The 21,402-nt window shown below is 40.5% G+C and overlaps 1 protein-coding gene across 4 annotated transcripts in view; it reads left to right on the top strand.

The window, feature by feature from the left end:
* Positions 1–21,402, top strand: part of MTR (5-methyltetrahydrofolate-homocysteine methyltransferase) — a 102,965-nt gene that overhangs the window by 66,423 nt on the left and 15,140 nt on the right. For all 4 annotated transcript variants that reach the window (XM_001914916.6, XM_070228822.1, XM_023646964.2 and 1 more), the window contains 5 exons: positions 967–1,067; positions 9,624–9,691; positions 10,290–10,410; positions 17,418–17,499; positions 21,236–21,334. In XM_001914916.6, the coding sequence (XP_001914951.2) occupies positions 967–1,067; positions 9,624–9,691; positions 10,290–10,410; positions 17,418–17,499; positions 21,236–21,334 (471 nt within the window). The remainder of the gene's footprint in view (positions 1–966; positions 1,068–9,623; positions 9,692–10,289; positions 10,411–17,417; positions 17,500–21,235; positions 21,335–21,402) is intronic.

Raw genomic sequence — 21,402 nt, 5'->3', positions numbered from 1 at the left:
CTTCACTAAATAGCGGAATACTCTGGAACTTTGCTTTGAATGTGACTTTATGAAATTTTTAATATGAACATAATTTTTCAGACAAAGCTCATGATTTCAAGACAAGTTCATTCATTCATCTGTTGACCATTTACAAAGCTCCTACTATGTGCCAAGTACTGTGCTAGACACTGTAGCTACAAAGATTAGTCCCTGCCCTTGAGGTAACAGTAATTTGTGGTGTTGGAAAACCTCTTAACTGAATATTCTCTGTGTCTGGGTAATGTCCTTGGCACGGTTTCTGGATTCAATTGAATTCTTGTTGGGCTGTACCACCATAGTATATCATTAAGCTTTGACCTTGTTTAGCTCCCTGTGAAGCTCAGTTTGTTTTGGCCCCTAGGGTTCTGAATTCTTAAATTGGTCTGAGTTTGTGAATGGCTCAGACAGACATAGTGCTTATAAAAGTCCCACTTGCCTTGCATGCCTTTTCCTTTGTTTTCTTTTTCTTTTTTTGAGGGAGGGGATGCTGACAGTACATAAAACACCAGTGTTGAAACAAGATTATCAAATGCCCCTCTGTGCTGGCCTGTTGAGGTGGTTCAGATTCTGACGGGCCATATGCAGTTCACCGGCTCCTCCCTCCCTCTCCCTCTATTGCTAACAATAGACATTTGTCAGACAGTTTTCTGGGGTTAAGGATATGGTCTTCAGCTATGGGATTGTTTAGTATTTGAACATAAACTGTTCTTTGAGGTGATGGAAACCATGATCTTGGTTGAAGCTCCCTGAGCTAATCAACTAGGCAGGCCTCCTTTGAACTGCTCGGGCTTCCAGCTGTCTACTTGCACAGCACATGATTTGGGTTCCAGGTGTATCTTTGAGGTTGTCTTGGTTGTATTGAATTGCTGTCTGTGCCGACACCTGTCTGGCCATAGAGAACTAGGTGGTCCACAGCAATGCTGAGCTGCTTGTCTTGCTCTCCAGGACCCTTACCACGGCACCATTGTGTTGGCTACGGTTAAAGGCGATGTGCATGACATTGGCAAGAACATAGTTGGAGTCGTCCTGGGCTGCAATAATTTTAGGTAAGTTAAGACCACTTCTTTCAGCTCCTTTCTTATTTAAAAATAAAAGCAGTAACAGGATAATTCCTTATTGGGTTGGAGGGGTAGGGTATGGCAGTGGATGTTAGAGGTTATTTTTAATTTCTTTTTCCTTCCTCTGTTTTTGAATTTCTACTTTGAACATACCTTTTCAAATGAAATAAGTTAGTAATTATTTAATCTCTTATATGTTCAGTAAGGGCAAAAAGGATATTAAAAACTGTTCAAGCAGAGTCAGAACAACCGAGAGGCTTCTTGAGATTTGACCTTGGGCCAGAGGCTCTAGTAACTAGAACACTGGGCTCCTACCCATGGCCAGTGGCATATAGCTTATTCCCTTCTCCTCCCAATAAACTGCTGTATTTTAGAGCCTAGATGTTACTAGACTTTGGCTAAATGGAGTTTTAGAAGAAGGTTTTGACTGTACAGTTCTCTTTCCTTTGCCTAGAACAGGACCATGCATGCCTCTTGGTAGTGATGTAGCTGGATTTTGGAATGTTGTATAGAAGTAAAACTTTTTTATGTATCTCGTTACAGTGAATAAATATTCAGCACAAAGTTATTTCCAAATGAGAGCTGATGACCTAAAGTAAGAGTATATTTTGCTCAGATTTCAGCATATTCTTTATAATCAAAAGCCTAATATAACTAAGGCCTTTTCTGGTCCTTGTCCATCCAACAGTCGTTTTGAGTCAGGGACTTCTTTCCAATGTGCTGTTTTCTCTGTGGAGAAGAGAAACTTGACTGCAGCTGCAGCTGGGCCCCCTTAGAGTTCTCGTGTCCTGCTGTCAGATAGCAATCACCCTTTAAGACCCCTCCCTCATGTTTATCCGTCTCTGTGTTCAAGGCTAATTAAATGCGGCTGAGAACCACTCAGGAAGGCGGGAGATGGAGGAGCAGTGTCATGATGGCACCTTCTCCCTCTGTCTTCACAAGCACTTCTATGTGCCTGCCTCAGTGTCAAAAGACTTAGCATTCTCTCCTCCTCCTGGAAATGAGGAATATTGTTCTTGGAATGTATTTATTATTTTTCAAAAGATAAGTATATTGGAGATAGAGTGGGGGTTGTTATAATGACATTTTACCTGTAGGATAAGTGTTTGGATAAGGTATTTGCTTGCTAAAATCTACAAGACATTTCTGCTGTTGTCTCACCTTTTCAAACCCGATATCAATGGTTTCTGTTTGCATTCATCACAATTAGTTAAAATTCAGTTTAGCTAATACACGTTTATAGATCATCTGCTACGTGCCATGTGTTGCACTAGAGACACCAAAATGATTCAGCTGACTTTTCTCTGTTCAAGAAGTTTACTGTTTATCAGGCTAAACACCCAGGTACATATTGAACTGTGATAATGGCACGAGAACTACTGGAAAAGGCGACTTGTAGGCACACTTCCTAAAGCAATTCTTGAGATATCATTGTCGTGTCTTTATCATTTTTTATCTTGAAAAATGGATAAGTAGGTGAGCGAATCATACTAGGAATGTTTTTTCTCCAGTAAAGACATTTGAAGAAGCCAGAGGGAGCTGTGGCGTTTCTCCAGGGTGCTACTGGAGCTGAATGTCAATGGTCGTGAAAGCCTGCTTATTGAACCAGAGGCTTTCCCCCAGCACATCCAGTTCCTCTGTCTTGTGCATTGAAGGTCTGCGCATCTTTGCTAGCAAGTCTAACTGGAGAAACATCTGCTGGTGTAACTTTAATTATTCTTTTTACAAAAACATAAGTGAATGCACAAACTTTTTCTGTCAAGTCGAATACCCCTTTGAGTCCTGTGTCTTGTAACACATGGACTCTTGGCATTGGTAAGTTTGATTTTATGGTGTCAACTAGTAGATGAGTGCCTGCAGATCTGCCTTCTGTAGTTACATGTATACTTTAGCTAAGCAGTAGTGTTCTAGGCTTGGTCTTCTTTTCCTGACTTTTTTTCTTTTCCTTTCTTTCATCCTTCCTTTCTTTTAAAGGTTTTGATCCTACTCTTCCTGTCTCAATTATTGTATTTCTCATTTTACAGAGGAGAAAACCAAGACTTAGAGAAGTCAAGTGATTTCTTCATGGTCACACAGCTAGCAAGTGGCAGGCCATACTCAGGGCTTCTTAGTCCAAAAGTCGGGATTCTATGCTGTGTCAGTTTACCTTCCAGTATTTATTCCAGTTATAAAGTTAACTTTAACTGTAATGTCTGATATTAATATTCTAGTTAAATTTCTTTTAAGAAGTAATTTAGAATATTTAAAAATATTTTTGATCGGATATTTGATTACATGAAAGTTGATTTTAGATATAGTCTTTAATCATAATTATATAAAAAGACAAATATCTCCCATTTAACAGATAATTTTTGTAAGAAAAGGTGGGATATATCAACAGAAATTTTAAAATTAGATATCATACATCTAGTACTTAAAAAAATATGGATGTAGTGAAACAGTTAATGAGGCATATTTATGTTTTAACCAATGGTTCTTAACATAACTGTCTTGTATGGGTAAAAATAAGAAATATATGTCTAAGAATGAAACACTGCATGTTCAAGTGTTCAGCTGAGTGAGGAAAATGGCTGTGTCTAAGTCAGGGCACACTGATCCAGTCTCTCCAACATACCTCACAGGCTTGCTTGGTAATCAGAGGCTTTCAACTTGATATGTGTTTATGTGTGTGTGTGTATGTGTGTGCGTATGAAATAAATTACGTATATATTGTTTTCCAGCATTATTCAGATATAGTTGACATATAATATTGTGTAAGTTTCAGGTGTACAACATGTTGATTTGAAACACTTATATAATGCAATGTGATTGCCACCATAGTGTTGGCTAATACCTCCATCACATCACATAATTACCGTTTCTTTTTGTGGTGAGAATATTGAAGATCTACTTTCTTAACATTTTCGAGTATATAATACAATATTGTTAACGATATTCACAATGCTCTGTATTAGATCCTCAGAACGTGTTTATCTTCAGCTGAAAGTTTCTACTCCTTGACTAACATCTTCCCATTTCCCCCACCCCCCAGACCCTGATAACCACCATTCTAGTCTCTGTTTCTATGAGTTTGGCTTTTTTAGATTCCGCATATAAGTGATATCGTGCAGTATTGTCTTTCTCTGTCCGCCTTATCTCACTTAGCATAATTCCCTCAAGGTCCATCCATGTTGTTGCAAGAGGCAAGATTTCCTTCTTTCTTGTGGCTGAATAATACTCCATTGTATGTATGTCTCCACATTTTCTTTATCCATTTATCTATTGACTGACACTTAGGTTGTTTCCATATCTTAGCTGTTGTGAATAATATCGCAATAAACATGGTGGTGCAGATGTCTCTTCAATATCCTGTTGTTATTTCCTTTGGATATATACCCAGAAGTGGGACTGCTGGATCATATGGTAGTTCTATTTTTAATTTTTTGAGGAACCTCCATATTGTTTTCCATAGAGGCTGCATCAATTTATGTTCCCACCAACAGTGCACAAGTGTTCCCTTTTGTCCACATCCTCGCCAACACTTGTTATCTCTTGTCTTTTTGATACTAGCCATTCTAGCAGGTGTGAGGTGATAGCTCCTTGTGGTTTTGATTTGCATTTCCCTGATGATTAGTGATAGTAAACATCTTTTCATGTGTCTGTTGTTCCCTTGTACGTCTTCTTTGGAAAAATATCTATTCAGTTCCTCTACCCAACTTGTATTATTTTGAAGAGGAGACTATCAAGAATTTTATTTATTTATGTATTTTTGAAAAGGAGAAGTAGAAAGAGACCCTGTGAGCTCCAATCTAACTGCAGATTGGCAACCGTCATTGGGGAATGCAGACTGGTGGGGTGCTTCCATCTAGTGGTAGCGTGTGTGAATTGCAGGATCAGAAACAAGCTGCCACCTTAGTTCACATGACAGCAAATATGAGGCACCTTAAGGCCATGCAGATACATAGCTAGTTTCATTTTCCTTTTTAATTCCTTCTGGAGCATAAAAGAGACTTTATCTACTACACTATTTATTTTCTAAAATGTTTGTGTTCTTAAATAGTATTGGATGCCTTTGCTAAAGCATTTAATGCAGCTTACCTTTTTTTTCTGAATTAGAAGCCCAAATTAAATGCTTGTGTTCACAACCTGTTATAAGCAGTTTAGAAAGATGATTATAAAACCGACATTTTTCCATAACATTCATTTGATTGTCTTTAATCTCTCATTTGGCAAAATATAAGAATATGTATGGGAAGAGTCCTACGGACGTGGGGTACAGCTCAGAGTGAAGAAGGGAAACCAAGGGAAAGCCAGGGGAGATGGAGAGGTATGTGGGGGAAGCAGGAAGTTGTAGTAAAGGTGAGAGAACATGGAAAGGGTTGGTGGGAAGAGTGGTGGCAGCCGCAGAAGGCAGGGATGGCTTTGACCCATGCCCTCCTCCCCAGGCTTCAGATCCTTTCCTTCAGCCCGAGTTCTCCAGGGCCAGCTGCTTCATGATTCTGGACCTTCATAGTGCTAGTCTTTGCCTGGACTGCCCTCTTTTTCCCTTCATCTAGCTAATACCTACTTATTTTTTCAAAATTGAGCTCGGGTATCACCCTCCTGGGACATTTCTATTTGTCATCCAGTTTAGATGGCCTCCCACAACACACTGTAAATGCCTCCATCGTAGCACTTGTCACACTGTATTCTAATTCAGAACTTGCCAACTGTTTCTCAACTCAGATATGCTGAGAAACTGATCCCCTTCTTCCTCAGGGGTGGAGCTGGGGGCAGCCTCAGTCCTAGACTGGTTGTCCCTGATGGTGAGCAACCTCGTGTATCCCAGTGCCGTAAATATTACTTTCTATGCATGGTAAAAGTGGGGAAGTGCTCTTCTAATCAATGATATATTTGACTGTTTCCCGACAAGATTTCCTAAGGAGGCATACAAGTTGGAAATTGAACTTGTATCCTGGTCCCCTGGCTCACTGTTCTCAGATCCCTTCTTACCTTACTGATCACTCTTTGTCTCTCTCTTTTGCTGATTTCTCCTCTGTGTGATCCCTACATAGAGGAGTACACCAAGGCTCAGCCCTTGGAGCTCTTCTTTGTCTGTCTTCACTACCTAGGTTAGTGCTTCTCCAACAGTTATGTGCCTTCTGGTCACCTGGGAGTCTTGTTAAGGGTCACATCTGGTTGAAGTAGGTCTGGATCTGAGGTTGTGCATTTCTCACGAGCTCCCAGGTAATGGTGGTGCTGCTGGTGCAGGGAGCACACCCGCCTCGGGTGACAAGGCCCTAGGACAGGCTTATATGGTCTCATCCAGTCTCCTGACTATTTTGTTTCTTGCTCCTCTCCTCCCCTCCCCCTCTCTTCTCCCTCCTCCTGCTCCTCCTCCTTCTTCCTTTCTTTCTCTCTCTGCTTTTGGTAATCTGTTTTTCTAATTCTTTTATACACAGTCTCATGACATTTTAACATCATCTAATATGCTGACAAGTTCCAAGTTTTATGTCCAGCATGGATCTCTCACCTGAACTCCAGACATGTATATCCAGTTGACTACCTGAGAGCTCCATTTGGATATCTAAAGAAATCTCAAACTTAGTACTTTGAAAATTGAACTAATTGCCACCATTCAGATGCCCTCTCTTCCCTCTCTGACCTCGCTGGCTACCTCTCTCCTTCCCCCATTTCTGTCCAGCCACAAGGGCTCCGTACTTTTCCTCAAACAGAGCAAGCATGCATAAGATGTTCCTGAAAGATACACTGCTTAAAACAAGAAAAGGGAACGAGAACAAGAGAATTCTTGCCATCATACTGATGATTTTTAATTGAGTTTTAAAAATATATACAATATTGAAAACAGCTTTGAAATGTATGCCTTTTTGTCTTGATTTAAAAGTAGTATGCTATTTTGCTTAGTTTTATATGCGACAGTCTATACTTAGTCATAGTTGAACAAAAGATCCAGTTACCAGACTTTTTTCAATATGCTAAAAAAACGCAAAGTGGTATCATCTCATTCCTGTTACAACCTGCAGTGTCATATCATTAAAACCTGCAGCTTTTGTTTCTACTGGGTTAGTGCTAACAGCTGACTATGGTTATTGATTTGAAATTGTCTTGCTTCTTACTGAGGATTCCATATGTGCTAGTTTATTTAAAAACATTTTTTTAAGTAATATGGGAACAAGCTAAATAATCCAATAGTATAAACGGGTATATAGTGAGAAGCAAGGCTCCTTCCTGCCCCTGATGTCTAGGACATTGTGGACATCACTCATTCAGCTGACTTGATGCTGCATAAAACATAGTGATTTTTTTACTTAAAATTACTTTCCTTATTTAATTTTAAGAATTCTTGACATTATGAAGTAAGTGAAGATGCATGCTGTAATTTTTTTAAACATATTTTAAACAAATACTCATAATAGAATGAAATTGTAATAATGACTGACATGGATCCTCTCTCAATCTAGAATAGAGGAGTAGTACATAGAACATTTTCCAGGGCAGAAATTCCTGTTTTCTCTGAGTTCCAGAAAGCCATCTCCCCTATGAATTGGAATTCTTCTGGTATTATCTGTTCTGTCAGAGCATGCTCCAGGCTTTCTCTGCCCCTGCTGACCCTCCTTCTCGTGTGTGCCCTCCCAGAGCCAGCTTCTCCTTTGAGTCTCACCCCATCTCTCTGGGTGAACAGCTCCCTGATTCAGTCTCCCTCTCCCTTGACTTAAGTAACCAGATTTCTTTATCATCGGCTTTTCATTTGCAGGAACTGACCTCTTCTGGATTATTCTTCTCATTGGCTTCTGTGTAGTATACTGTTCAATAAATATTTATTGAGTGAGCTTCCCCGGCGTTATTATTAGCCTAAATGGCTAAGAGGATGGGTTTTTTGGTGTCAGATCCTGGTGCAAATCCCAACTCTGCTACTAAGTAGTTCTGTGACTGGGCCCAAGCTCCTCTGGGCCCTTCCTCATTAAAACATTAAAGTCAGAGCCAGCCCTGATGGCCTAGTGGTGAAAGTTCAGTGCACTCCGCTTTGGTGGCCCAGGTTCGCTGGGCACAGAACCATACCGCTCATCTGTCAGTAGCCATGCTGTGGCAGTGGCTCACATAGAAGAACTAGAAGGACTTACAACTAAAATATACAACTATGTACTGAGGCTTTGGGGAAGGGAGAAAAAAAGAAAGGAAGATTTGCAACAGAACAAATCTTTCCCAGCAAAAAACCAAAAAAAACGTGAAAATCATGTTTTCAAGAATAATAATAATTGGGGCCAGCTTTGTGGCTGAGTGGTTAAGTTCGCGTGCTCCGCTGCGGCAGCCCAGGGTTCGGATCCTGGGCGCGGACATGGCACCGCTCGTCAGGCCATGTTGAGGTGGCGTCCCACATCCCACAACTAGAAGGACCTGCAACTAAGATATACAACTGTGTACGGGGGCGGGGTGGGGGGGGGGAGGTTTGGGGAGATAAAGCAGAAAAAAAAAAAAAGATTGGCAACAGTTGTTAGCCCAGGTGCCAATCTTTAGGGGGGAAAAAAAAGGAAGATTGACAGCAGTTGTTAGCCCAGGTGCCAATCTTTAGAAAATAATAATAATAATAATAATTTAAAAAGTAGTAATTGGTACAAACTACCTCAAAATCAAGTTTAAAATATAAATCAAACATCATAAAATATATTTAATGCAGTAATCCCATTTATAATAATCCATCCAATGTATATATTTGGATAAATGAATCAAGTAAATATATGAAAACAAAACAAAAAATGGGGCCTAGAGTAGTGCTTTATTGTTGAGTTGCCGTGAGGGTTAAATGAGATCGCTTATATGAAAAGCTTAGCATAGTGGAAGCAACCCAAGTGTCCATCGACGGATGAATGAATAAACAAAATGTGGCACATCCATGCAATGGAGTATTATGAGCCTTAAAAAGGAATGAAGTTCTGACACATGCCACAACATGGGCGAACCTTGAAGACATTATGCTAAGTGAAATAAGCCAGTCACAAAAGGACTGTGTATGATTGCCCTTATCTAAATGTCTAGAATAGGCAAATTCATAGAGACAGAAAGTAAAATAGAGGTTGCCAGGGGCTAGGTGGAAGGAGGAATTGTTGCTGAATGATTACACAGTTTCTTTTTGGGTTGATGAAAGGGTTTAAAAATAAATAATGGTGAAGTTTGCCCAACATTGTGACCTATTGTAATTAATACCACTGAATTGTGTGCTTAAAAAATGGTTAAAATGGCAAATTATATATATTTTTTACCAGAGCTTAAAAAATAATAATAATATACCAAAAACTATTCAATTGTATACTTTAAATGGGTGAAGTGACTGCTTTGTGAAGTATGCATCAATGAAACCGTTTAAAAAGCTTAGCATAGTTCCTGGCATAGGTAAGTACCTAATAAATGGCAGTTGTAATTGGGGTGGTTGTCAATATTTAGTGAGCATTTCAATGTGATTCCAGTTTACATTAGAGCAGTATTTGATGGCTAAATAAAAATGTTCATTTCAGCTTTGTCTCTAATGGGTTCTCATTAATTTTCTCACATCTCATTTCTTTTCCTCAGAGTTATTGATTTAGGAGTCATGACTCCCTGTGATAAGATACTGAAAGCTGCTCTTGACCACAAAGCAGGTACTGTGCAACTGTACTTCTGGGTGTTTTATTACATGCCATTCCCTCCAGTTGTGTGTCTGCCAGTGAATAGTAATGCCCCAGCCCGTGTGGGATCCGTGGGACATTCAGACAATCAAGAGCCAACTCCTGCATGGGGCCTGCTTTCACTGCCATCTATAATGGGGGTTGAAGAGGGGAATAGGTAACCTTGAAACTCCTATGTAGCTATGAAGATGGGGAATGGGGACAGGCTTCTTGTAAGAGAGCAGTGTTATGTTAGAGTTTTTCTCTGGGTGTGGTTGTTTTTATGTTTCTTTAGGCACTGTGACACGTTGGAGTCTGGGAAATATGTGACAATGTATTCTATTGCATGGCTTCCCAAAACTGTGGCAAGTACATTATTGCAACTTTAAGTTACAGATCATATTTACTACCAAAAGCAAACAGTAAATTGAAACCCCCCAGTCAGAGAAGATGTCTTAGAGTTAGAAACTGGGAATTCAACTTAGGTCTTGTGGTCTTGATTTACAAAGTTTCTAAAATGAGTCTTTATACGTTTCCTCTTTTTCTCCCATCTTCTGTCTCACTGTCCTTTTTTTCTTTTTTTAAATAATAGATATAATTGGCCTGTCAGGACTCATCACTCCTTCCCTGGATGAAATGATTTTTGTTGCCAAGGAAATGGAGAGATTAGCTATAAAGATTCCATTGCTGATTGGAGGAGCCACCACTTCGAGGTAAGTCAAGTTTATGAGCTTTGTGCTTTGCTTTAAATTCTCTTAAATGCCTGTGTTTACAATCAGTGAGAAAACCTGAGGGTTTTTTCTAATGCTTAGTACGTTGGCTCCATCTTATATAAAAACATGAACTTTCCGTCTTCACTTGGACAAGAGCCAGAATACTTTGGGAGCCTGCTATAGGAAACTCCTTGGTGATCTCCCCACCCTTAGCCTTTGTTTGGATTCCTTTGGCTTGCAACTGTCTTCTCCTTAATCCTCTCACCTCCTGTTTAGTTCCTGAGATTTCTAATGAACATCCACTCCTCCTGAAATCAAACTGAGTGGAGAAGCTGTGTATTTTAGCACAAAGACATTGTTTGAACTTCAGCTCACTCTCTATCTTGAAGCAGGTGTCTGAGTAATTGCAAGTTCCCTTGAAGAAACTCTGACCTTGTAGTAGTTGAGACAGAAAGCCAGCCTAGCAAGAATGAACCAAAAGACCACTTTGGGAAGTTGTTTTTGAAACCTCTGGGTTAAACAATTTAAAGAGGAGAAAGTTCAAATTTGGTCACATAATCATTAGTTTGTCAGATTTTTCCTGGGGTCGTGATCATAATATTTGGTGAGAAATATGTTAACTATGGGTTTTAGACTTTTTATGACACATTCCATATGCCCCATATAGTTCACTTTGGCAGGAAATAATACCCAGTTGGAGCATTGAACTTGGTGATTCACACTATCATATAGTTTATTTTTCTGATACAAAAATACAGTAGAGGTCTGGTCAAAGATAGTGCAAAGTTCCTGTCATACTGGAAACAACTGTATGGTAAGCCATTTGTATTAGTCAGAGTTCTCCAGAGAAACGGAATCAAGAGAATGTGCATGTGCATTGTGTATATATTTAGAGAGAGAGAGGGAGAGAGGTTTGTTTTAAGGAAGTGACTCATGTGATTATGGGGGCTGGTAAGTCTGAAATCTGCAGGGAAGGCCTTGGGCTGGAGACCAGGCAAGAGGTGATGTTGCAGTCTTAAGTCCCCAGGCAGTCTGGAGGCAGAAGTCCTTCTTCCTTGAGGACTTCAGTCTTTTCTCTTAAGGTCTTTAACTGATTGAATGAGGCCCAGGCATGTTATGGAGGCTAATCGGCTTCCCTCAAAGTCTACTGATTTAAATGTTAATTACATCTAAAAAATACCTTCACAGAAACGTCTAGATTGGTGTTTGACCAAAAACTGGGTCTCATGGCCTAGCTAAGTTGACACCCATAATTAACCGTCATGCCGTTTATAATCTGAATGGATCATTTTCATGAGTAGTCCTATGTCAGTAGTAGTGTTATGTCATTTATCTACCAATTGCTTTTTGTACTTGAAGGACTTAATAGTGTAGCTGTTGTCACTCACATTAGAGAACTGGGTTTGTTTCTCCACAAAAGACTGTCCACCAGCATGTGCGGCAGATTATTCTCTGGGGGTATGACCCAACCATTGGTAACGGGTTTCAGTGAGGATGGTCTTAGGTAATTGATGATTGTAGTGTGAACATTTGTTAGCTTAGTAAAGAGAATGGTAAGAGAATCTATAGACTATTGTCAGAATGAAATACCTTTTAAAATCACAGTTGTAAATAGAATAAATAAATATTTAAATGAACAGATATAATGAAATGCATTATGAGTTATGTAAATGTGATTCTGGTTTCAAAATAACCATTTTATATGGTAGGACACTACACTCAGAGAAGTTCAAGATCAGGAAACCACATATTGCTACTTGTACAAATTGGAACATTACCAAATGGTCCATTCTATTATACCTCTTACCACGTAAGAGCCACCAAATTAAAGAGGTTTTTAAAAAAAACATTCAGAAGCAACATGACTAGCCTCCCAAGATACATCATTGGCAAAATTAGCCGTAAATGACTCTGTAACCTGGTATATCAAGTTAGAAGTAATCACATCAGAAATCACCCATCGTTTCTTCATGCTGTTGCAAAATATCTGCTCTCATCATCTGGGAAACTCCATGTGTGCCTACCCGAAGGCAGAAAGCTGGGTCCCTGACCTCCCACAGTTTCTTCCAGCTCTCCAGTGCTTTGTTTCTCAATGAGCTCTGCCTTTTCTGGTTCTGTTGTCTTCCATGCCTGTTAGAATTTCTGGGAAATTATTGGAAAGTGAAAGCCAGCAGCAGTGCTTTCAGGTACCATCCCCTTGTCCATCGTGGTGCTAGACCAGCCTTTGCACAACAGATTCTCGTGCAGCCTCTAAGAACTTCCATGTAAAATTCCCCTGTTCTGACTGCATTCTAAAGCAGTGACAGTAGGTGAGGACTCGGGCCTGGAGTCTCGCTTCATCAAGCCCTCTTATTTAAGTGAGTACTTCTACCAAAGAATTGCAGTCATACAGGAAAGTACACAAATCATAGATATACAACCTGATGAACCCACCCATGTAATCACTCCCAGATCAAGAAATAGAACATTAATGGCACTCTGGGAACTGCACGGGCTACCCCACCTCATCATCCTTACCAACAAGAGGAACCACTGTTCTGTCTTCCATCATCGTAGGTTGGTTTTGCCTGCATTTCAACTTTGTATAAATGGAATCCTGTTGTATGTATTCTTCTGTGTCCAGTTTATTTTGCTCAACATTATTTCTGTGAGGCCTAAACTTAGTGTTACAACAGTTGGGGGTTTTTTCATTGTGGTATAATATTCCATTGTATAGTATACTATGCCTTATTTATCCATGCTCCTGTTGGTGGACATTTGGGTTTTTCCAGTTTGCAGCTATTACACAGAACTCTGCTATGTATGTATTTCTGCCCTGAAGCAAACTAGCTGAATCATAAGGTATGCATATGATCATCTGCATCAGATATTGCTGAGTAGTTTTCCAAAGTGATTGTATTAATTTACACTCCCACCAGCAATTATGAGAGTTCCAGTGATTCCACATCCTTTTTGATTTTACCATTTTAATGTGTATGTAATAATATCTTGATATGGTTTTCATTTGTATTTCTCTGTTTACTAATGATATTGAGTACCATTTCATATGTGTCTTGACCATTTGTATATGCTTTTTAATCTTTTGTTTTGCTCTTTTAAGTCTTTTTTTAAATTGGATATTCTGCCTTTTTTCTTACTTTTTTCTTAGATTTGTGTGCGTTCTTTATATTGGATATTAGGCCTGTATGAGAAGTATATATATATATATTTTTTTTTTCTGAGGAAGGTTAGCCCTGAGCTAACTACTGCCAATCCTCCTCTTTTTGCTGAGGAAGCCTGGCCCTGAGCTAACATTGTGCCCATCTTCCTCTACTTTATACGTGGGACGCCTACCACAGCATGGCGTGCCAAGCGGTGCCATGTCCACACCCGGGATCTGAACCAGCGAACCCCGGGCCGCCAAAGTGGAACATGCGAAATTGACTGCTGCGCTGCCGGGCCGGCCCCTAGAGAAGTATATATTTTAAATAGATTCTTCCAATATGGCTTGCCTTTTGCTGTCTTAGTGGTATTTTTGTGTAACAAAAGTTCTTAATTTTTATGAAATCTGGTTTATCACCTTTTATGGTTTGTGCTTCTTGCATCTGAATGAGAAAGACATCTACTGCTGGGCGAGTCAGCTTTGCTAGAAAGCATTCAGGGGTTTGAATGTCTCAGAAGCCCTCTGAGAGCCCTTGGTATTTGTTACCTCCTCTGACCTCTTGAGGGCTCAGCAGTGTTCCAGTTCTCTCCTTTGCTAACTGTATTTGAGCAGATGGCAGCTCAGGTCTTCCAAGTTGTCATGAAAGCCGATCTCTGAGGGGATATAATATACCAACATGGCTTTTCCAGACCTCAGTGGCCCGTGGTGGCATGATAGAATTAGAGCTGTAGCCCCAGACGCTTGCAATGAGGCGTAAGGCTGTCTAATGGATGGCTCCTTGGAGACTTTGAAAGGGTTATACAGATTTCGGGGTCATATCTGAGTGGAAATGTGCTTGGATTGTCCCTTCTTAACCTGTAGCTATAAAGGAATAGAACACTGAATATGCTCCTGTCTGTAATACAGATGGTTTTGATATCACAAACTAGAAATGCCTTTAACGGAAATCTAGCCCTGTTAGCTACAGAACTTCTCAAGGGCACAAGTCTGGCAGTTAGCTCTCAATTTTTTACTGGTGTAAAGCCAATAACTGCAAAATGTCTTTATTATTTTTTTGTGAATAGTGGAGAATTCAATAGGAAGTCATAGTGCTCAAAGCTGGAGATAATTTTCTGAGTTTTAAGAAAAATTCTTAGGAAGTTTGGTGCCAAATCACGTAACTGATATTATTTTCCTCTTTGAATTGACTGCAGGGAAGCTTAGAGCTCAGGTGTGTGTGTAGGATTTCGTGGAATGAATTTTATATGTCGATCTCACTCCTGATTGCATCTTAATTTTCCCATCTTTATTTTCTCTTTGTCTCATTTTTCTCATCAAATTTTAAGTTTTGGTCATGCTGCATTTTTATATAAAACACTTTCAATTAATTCTAGGATAGGCTATGACATGAAATAAATACTTCAAGTACTTGTTCTTTTTCAGAGTTTTTAAAAAGATCTTCCAAGGTTAATACTATTGTGCCCATTCAGCAAGTAGGGGCAGTGACTAATTAAATCCTATTTGATGAGTGACTTAGCAGAGATGGATATAGGTTCAGCCTCAGCTCTAACCCTTTGCTCTTGGTATGGAGGAAGGGGAAGAGAGAGTCCAATGTTTTGCATCTTTTCAGACTTTGGAAAGAAGTCTTCTTCCAGCTAGAGAAGCTTGCATAAATGGAAGCTTAGAAGAAAGTGGAAGCAACGTCAGATTATTTTATAAGGAAACCAGAATCACTCTCGATGGCTGAGCAAGCTCAAATTTTATGCCTGTGCTCATCTAGCTTTGTCAATTTTGTGTTAGAAGGCAGCACTTTTCTTTTACTTATTAATTTATTAATTAATTTATTTAAAATATTGGAATCCGTCAATTCTTTCTCAGTGCCCTTGTCCAGAAGATCATCAAAGAAAATGGCCAGAATTGCACCAAAACCCTTGGATGCTTAATAAATATTAATTGTGTTGATTTTAAAATTTAAAATTGTACTGGTTCTCTTTAAGAAAAATGCTATCTAAGTCACATCAAGCTTAAAATAATGTTTCCTGGAGGAACTTCATGCAGACTATTCATTGGGGTAAATTCATGTGCTCAAGGAGGTGACCATCTGAGGAAAAGGAAGCAGGCAGAGTCTGACTTGTGTTCTATTTTGAAACTAGAAACAGCTTCTTCTTTATAACTTTTCCTACTGTTTGAAAATCTTCCCCCTCATAGAATACCCAAGGTATCTTCAAATCTTTGATCCCCAAGCACACAGTGGGTACAAAACAGGTCCCCAGGAAGCAGTGGAGTCTGTTTGGCTGCTCCAGGTTCATGGTCTGGCTCCCTCCGTGCTCTGCACCGCAACCTCCCAGCCCAGAAGATGTCTCTTGTACTAACTAGCTTAGGCCTGAACTTCCATCTTTAGGTCAGTTCTTGTGGCTATGGCTTTAGTCCTTTGCTTCCTGTTTATGTACAGAGATACACTTAGAAAGGGCCAGGTGAAATGTTAGTGATCTTGTCTGTCTCATTACGAATGAATTTTTAGAGCCTTCCCTCAGAAGCCTATTAAAAACACACACGTTTGCATCTTTAATATTCTCTTGTTTTTTAAAAATTACCTCAGTAATCCTCGCTTACTAGAACGTGTCAGTTCAGAGGAATGTAAAGTAAAATTGGGTCTCTCCCTTCCTGCCTTCACTCCCGTCTCTGACCTGCATGGAACCAGTGTGGACACTTTGATGTGTATCTGTGGCACTTACATCTAAGGTGGGTTGATTGGCACAGGTTGAGGGTGATAGTGTTTGTTTTTTAAAAAATAGAATTTTATTAAACATCCTGTTCTTCCGCTTGGTTTTTTTCCTCATATGAAAACATATTCTGGACGTCTTTCCAAACAAAAATACATCTTAATTGAGGGACAGAATATGAAAGTGTCTGACTTGGGGAAGACTGCTGCTACTTTAGGGGAGAAGATGAAACTGGAAAGCACTGCCCGTCTTGTGGGAACTGCTGTTGCCGCCCATTTAAATGCAGTGTGGGAAAGCCCTTGCATCTCTCCATCTTCAGGGCCCTGGTTAACTACTGTAAGGGAGCGCATATGCATTCCCCAGTCTCACTTTAGCGTTATGTTCTGTAATGAAACAGCAGATACGTAGCCTAAGCTATTGCTGTAAACGTTCGGTAATCAGAGGGCAATTTGCTTTGCACTTTAGTTAATTAGGTAAGCTTAAGGATTAAAGGGTGTTTCTTCCTCAGCACTGACATTTTCAAGTTTGGCAATAGGGATTTGGGGCTGAGCCAATGTTAGTATAAAATATTTTTGTTGCTTTTGCCTCTCTGTGTTATTTTGTGTTGAATTTATTTAGGGTCTGAGGTTTCTTCCTGCAGGTATCAAGTGGGGTTGAGGTGGTGTCTCCCAGGAATAGGGAGAAGCAGCTAGAGGGTGGTGTCCTGTGTCGCCTGCCTAGTGTCTGGTTCCCCAGGGGCCCTGGCTGGTAGCCCAGCTCATTTGGAGGAAGAAATTCAACTTGACCTTTATGACAGCAAAGTGCAATTGCCTGGGCTGGTTAGCTCCCTTAGTTCAGACAGGTTGCTAATGACTGCAAGGTCGCAGACTCGTCCCCTGCTGGCAGAGAGCTGAGGACAAAGTCGTTCTCATTTTGTCACAGACTTCTTCGCAGCCTGGGCCAACAAATCCATGTCTTTTCCCTTTGGTTTCCCCATCTTAGGGTGGGGAGAAAGTCATCCCAGTTTTACAAGAGAAATTTGAAATTCAATGTTTGTAAGTACCTTGAAATCTTTCTCTGGGAAGCACTGTAAAAACACATCATCTCTAATGGTTCTGAACAAGAGTTGTGTAAGAACTGTCAGCACTGATGGATATGTTTTTCTTCCTGACCCCTCATTTCAGAACCCACACAGCAGTTAAAATAGCTCCAAGATACAGTGCGCCTGTAATCCATGTCCTGGACGCATCCAAGAGTGTGGTGGTGGTAAGTGTAGGCCTTACGTTATTTCAGATACAATGTGAAGAGAGAACAAAGAGAGCATTAAGAGTTAAGGGTATCACCCAAGACCTTCTATTTATTTTTGTCCACTTCTACCAAAAAAAGTGAAAGAATAGCATAAGCCTTACAATAGTGTCACTGCAGTTGTCTGTGTTGCTGGAAGGAGGGCCAGATGAGTGTGTCTTGTGTTTGCAGACCACTTCCTGCACCAGCGGCAGAAATGCCGGTCTGAGTAACAGAAGAATGGTGCCAAGACACCTGTGACTTTGACACCAACCCGGAGAGAGATCTCAGCCATCTACAAATATTTATAAATATGAACATACACTTTCTTAGCTCCATGCCAGAGCTAAAAGGAATGTAGAATTTTTTAAAAATGACCTGTTTCCAGATAGAAAAGCATTTAACCTAGAACGGGACAGTTGACCCTACCGAAAGACAGAAAAACATTCACTAGATGTTCAAAACCCAAAATAGTAGGTTTTTCTCTATCAATGTAATGAACAACTTACCTAAGTTTTTTCCTTGTCATTGAAGCCTCATATCCTCTCTTGTTACGTGTTTCATTATTTTCCTTGAAGAACAGGCTGTAATAGCTGGAGGGAATCTGAGTGACCATGTGGTCCAGTGGTTTCCAATTCTTTTAGCCACGGAAACCTTGTGTTCAAGTGACATCTTCCCTGGAAACTCAGTGTGGTACAAATAAGAGCAGCCCCTCCCATCCTGCATCCCACTCCCAGTTCTCATCAAAAGAGCGCAATTTAAAAACCACTGATCTAGTCCAACTTACACAGTTTGTAGGTGAAGCAAGTTACTGAGGGGACCCAGTGATTTGGGAGACCACCAGGTGATATCGTGCAGCCTGAACCAGGTGACCACATTTCCTTAGCCATTTTCCAAAGGAGTTCTTTCAGATCTGTGGATTTGTTTACATGAAACTTGCTCTCTTGAATTTAACAGTTCTCCTTTACTAAAAAGGATAGCATTAAATCAGGCTGCCATCATAAAATTGTAGTTTTTATTTACCATTGACATAGACTAATGTCCAAATAAACTACATTTCTACAACTCAGTTTTAAAACAACTTTTGTACCTTATATTTGGATTATGTTTCATAAGGAGCTTATGTCAGGTCCATGGGCATAACCAATGGCCCTCTTTTTAATGCTTGCTGCTGTTTTCAGATGCTACTGAATGACTCCAAACATTGCTCATTTGGAGAGGAGGCAGTTGGCCATTTAAGGATGCTGTGCTAACACTGCCCCTTCAGGTAGGGGAAAGACTCTAGCTAGGAAAGAGTCAGCCTCTTGAGTCCCTTCTGAGGACAGGCTCCTTCACTGTCTTAAGGAGCTGCAGCAGCACGGGCCTGGGTGAAAGCAAAGGGTGAGGCGTGGGTCCTTGTGCTCTTTACGGCCGGGTCCAGCCAGGCAGCCAGCAGAGGTTAGCTCTTGTCATAGACAAAGAAACCGCCACCTTTTAAAATTACTCAAACGTGAGTCCAATAATAAATCATTTGGGTAATTGCTTATGACCCTTTTCAGGAGTCAGTGGTACAATTTGTTTAGGTTGATTGTTGGTTCAGAGTCTTGATCTAACTGCAATGAGTGTGGCACAGGCCCAGGCCCCTGGCTTACTGGCTCATGAATTTGAAAGATTCCAAAATGTGTTGACTACAAAATAGCTGGATGTTTAGACCTCAGGATGCCTCTTGCTTTCTTTTCTTTCTTTTTTAATAAAAAACAAGGTACCAATATTATTTCTTTTTAAATTATAAAACGTATTTTCAACTTATGCCCTCTCATTGTACTACGATTGCCATGAAAAATAAAAAAGAAGGAAAAGAAAACCTGTACTGTGTCTAAGTGGTTGGCATGAAAACACATGATGGACTCTGCTTTTGTGGAAGGATCCCATCCATTAGCCCATGTAATTGGCCATGAACTCGTTTCCATCAAGCGAGACAGACAGGACCGGGAGGCACGTGTTACCATGTCTCTGGGAGCAGGGGGCTGTATAGCGGGCTCGAAGGTGCCAACAAACCAGTGGGCCATTCTGTCTACCCAATAGTACCTGTGTCGGGGTATTGTTAAGTTCTTTGAATGTTAAGGAAATCAGGGTTTTGCTTTCTCAGAGTTTAAAATCCAGCAGAATGTAACAATATTTTAGAACATTGGTTACGTGTACTTTCGGGCGCTCAGGAGTAGGCATCTCCTTCTTGTCTTTGTTTAGCTCTGCTGGGTTTCCTAAATGGGGCTCCACTGAGGTAAGGTTCATATAAGGCTGGGAAATACTCTGTGGTGTGGATACCATTTAGGAGCCATTTTTAGGCTTGCCACATGGCCTTTCCTGATTATGGTCCTTAATAAAGTGATTTGGTTTTATAGTAACTTATAGGTGATTAGATTGTAATTAGAGATGCTTAGTAAATTCTCATAGAATTATAGTTATTTAAAGCTGGTAGGCACTTTAGCCATCATCCAGTCTAACTTCCTCAATTTCAGTGATGATATTGAACTTCCCTGCCTTTTTGCGTATTAAAAAATGCTGCTTGAGGCTGCAGAGGTGGGCAGTGCTGTGAGCTTTGAACTGATGTGATCAGTGGCAGCAATTTCATATTTCTTTGTAATCTTACTTTTAGCGTTGGTGGCAGCTACTCCTCTACCAACTTGGTAATCATAGTCATAAACAGCATTTACCTGATCCTAGTTTTACAAGTTACCGAGTGACCTCACATTTCCCAGAAGATCGATTTCCTTTCTTGTTTTAGCAGAAGCTGCCAGGTGGCTGTGGTCAGCCTCATTCCTTCAGCAAACATTTAGTGAGGATGCTCCTTGTATGCACCGGGCACTGAGCTAGAAACCAGGGACATGAACGTGGTGTCCTCTAGTGAGGAAAGTCGATACATAGATAGATACTAAAAGCAAGTACGCTTACTAAAAGTAAGTGTAGTGATGGAGAGATGAGCAGAGTATCTTTGGAACACTGAAGAAGAGGGGTGTTGGAGGTCCCCAAGACCACCCTCAGTTTCAGTGATTTGCTAGAAGGACTCACAGAACTCAGAAACGCTCTTATACTCACAATCATGGTTTATTACTGTGAAAGGATACAGATAAAAATCAGCAAAGGTGGAAAGATGCATAGAGTGGAATCCAGGAAGAGCAGGCATGAGCTTCCGGGTGTCCTCTCCCTGTGGAGTCATATGGACAGTGCTTAATTCTTCCGCTAGTGATGTGTGACAGTGTGTACAGAGCGTTGTCAGCCAGGGAAGCTCACCTGAGCCTTGGTATCCTGGGCTTTTATTGGGAGTCAGTCATGTAGACATGGAATCCTCAGACTTCAACCCCTCCAGAGGTCAAACAGATACAGCACGAACTGAGTCTCCCCATAAATCACATTGTTGACATAAACTGTCTGGGGTGGCCCACGGCCCCAGGTAGGCAAAGACACTCTTATCAGGCAGATATTCCAAGGGCTTAGAGCGCATCTCCCAGGAACCTGTCAAGACCAGTCTTTTCTTCAGAATGTGCAAGATTTGAACATCCCAGGCCTACTGAGTTGACCCTTTACTGCACACCCAGGCAGGAATTAGCAAAGTTGGTGAAGGGAGAGGAAATGATGGGAAAAGTTTCCTGAAGGCAGTGTCACCAGAACTGACTGGAATTGCACGTTTTATCTTCTTTTGCTGCTCTGTTGTGATTGAACGCTGATCTTGCGTTTTCAGTGTTCTCAGCTATTAGATGAGAATCTAAAGGATGAATACTTTGAGGAGATCATGGAAGAATATGAAGATATCAGACAGGACCATTATGAATCTCTCAAGGTGAGTGATAAAAACAGGACCCTGTTTGTTTGGGTAATAAAATGATCCTATAGTTTTTAATGTGACTT

This window comes from Equus caballus, chromosome 1, assembly GCF_041296265.1.
Source record: "Equus caballus isolate H_3958 breed thoroughbred chromosome 1, TB-T2T, whole genome shotgun sequence".
Taxonomy (NCBI): Eukaryota; Metazoa; Chordata; class Mammalia; order Perissodactyla; family Equidae; genus Equus; species Equus caballus.
This window is presented reverse-complemented; position numbering and strand designations above follow the sequence as displayed.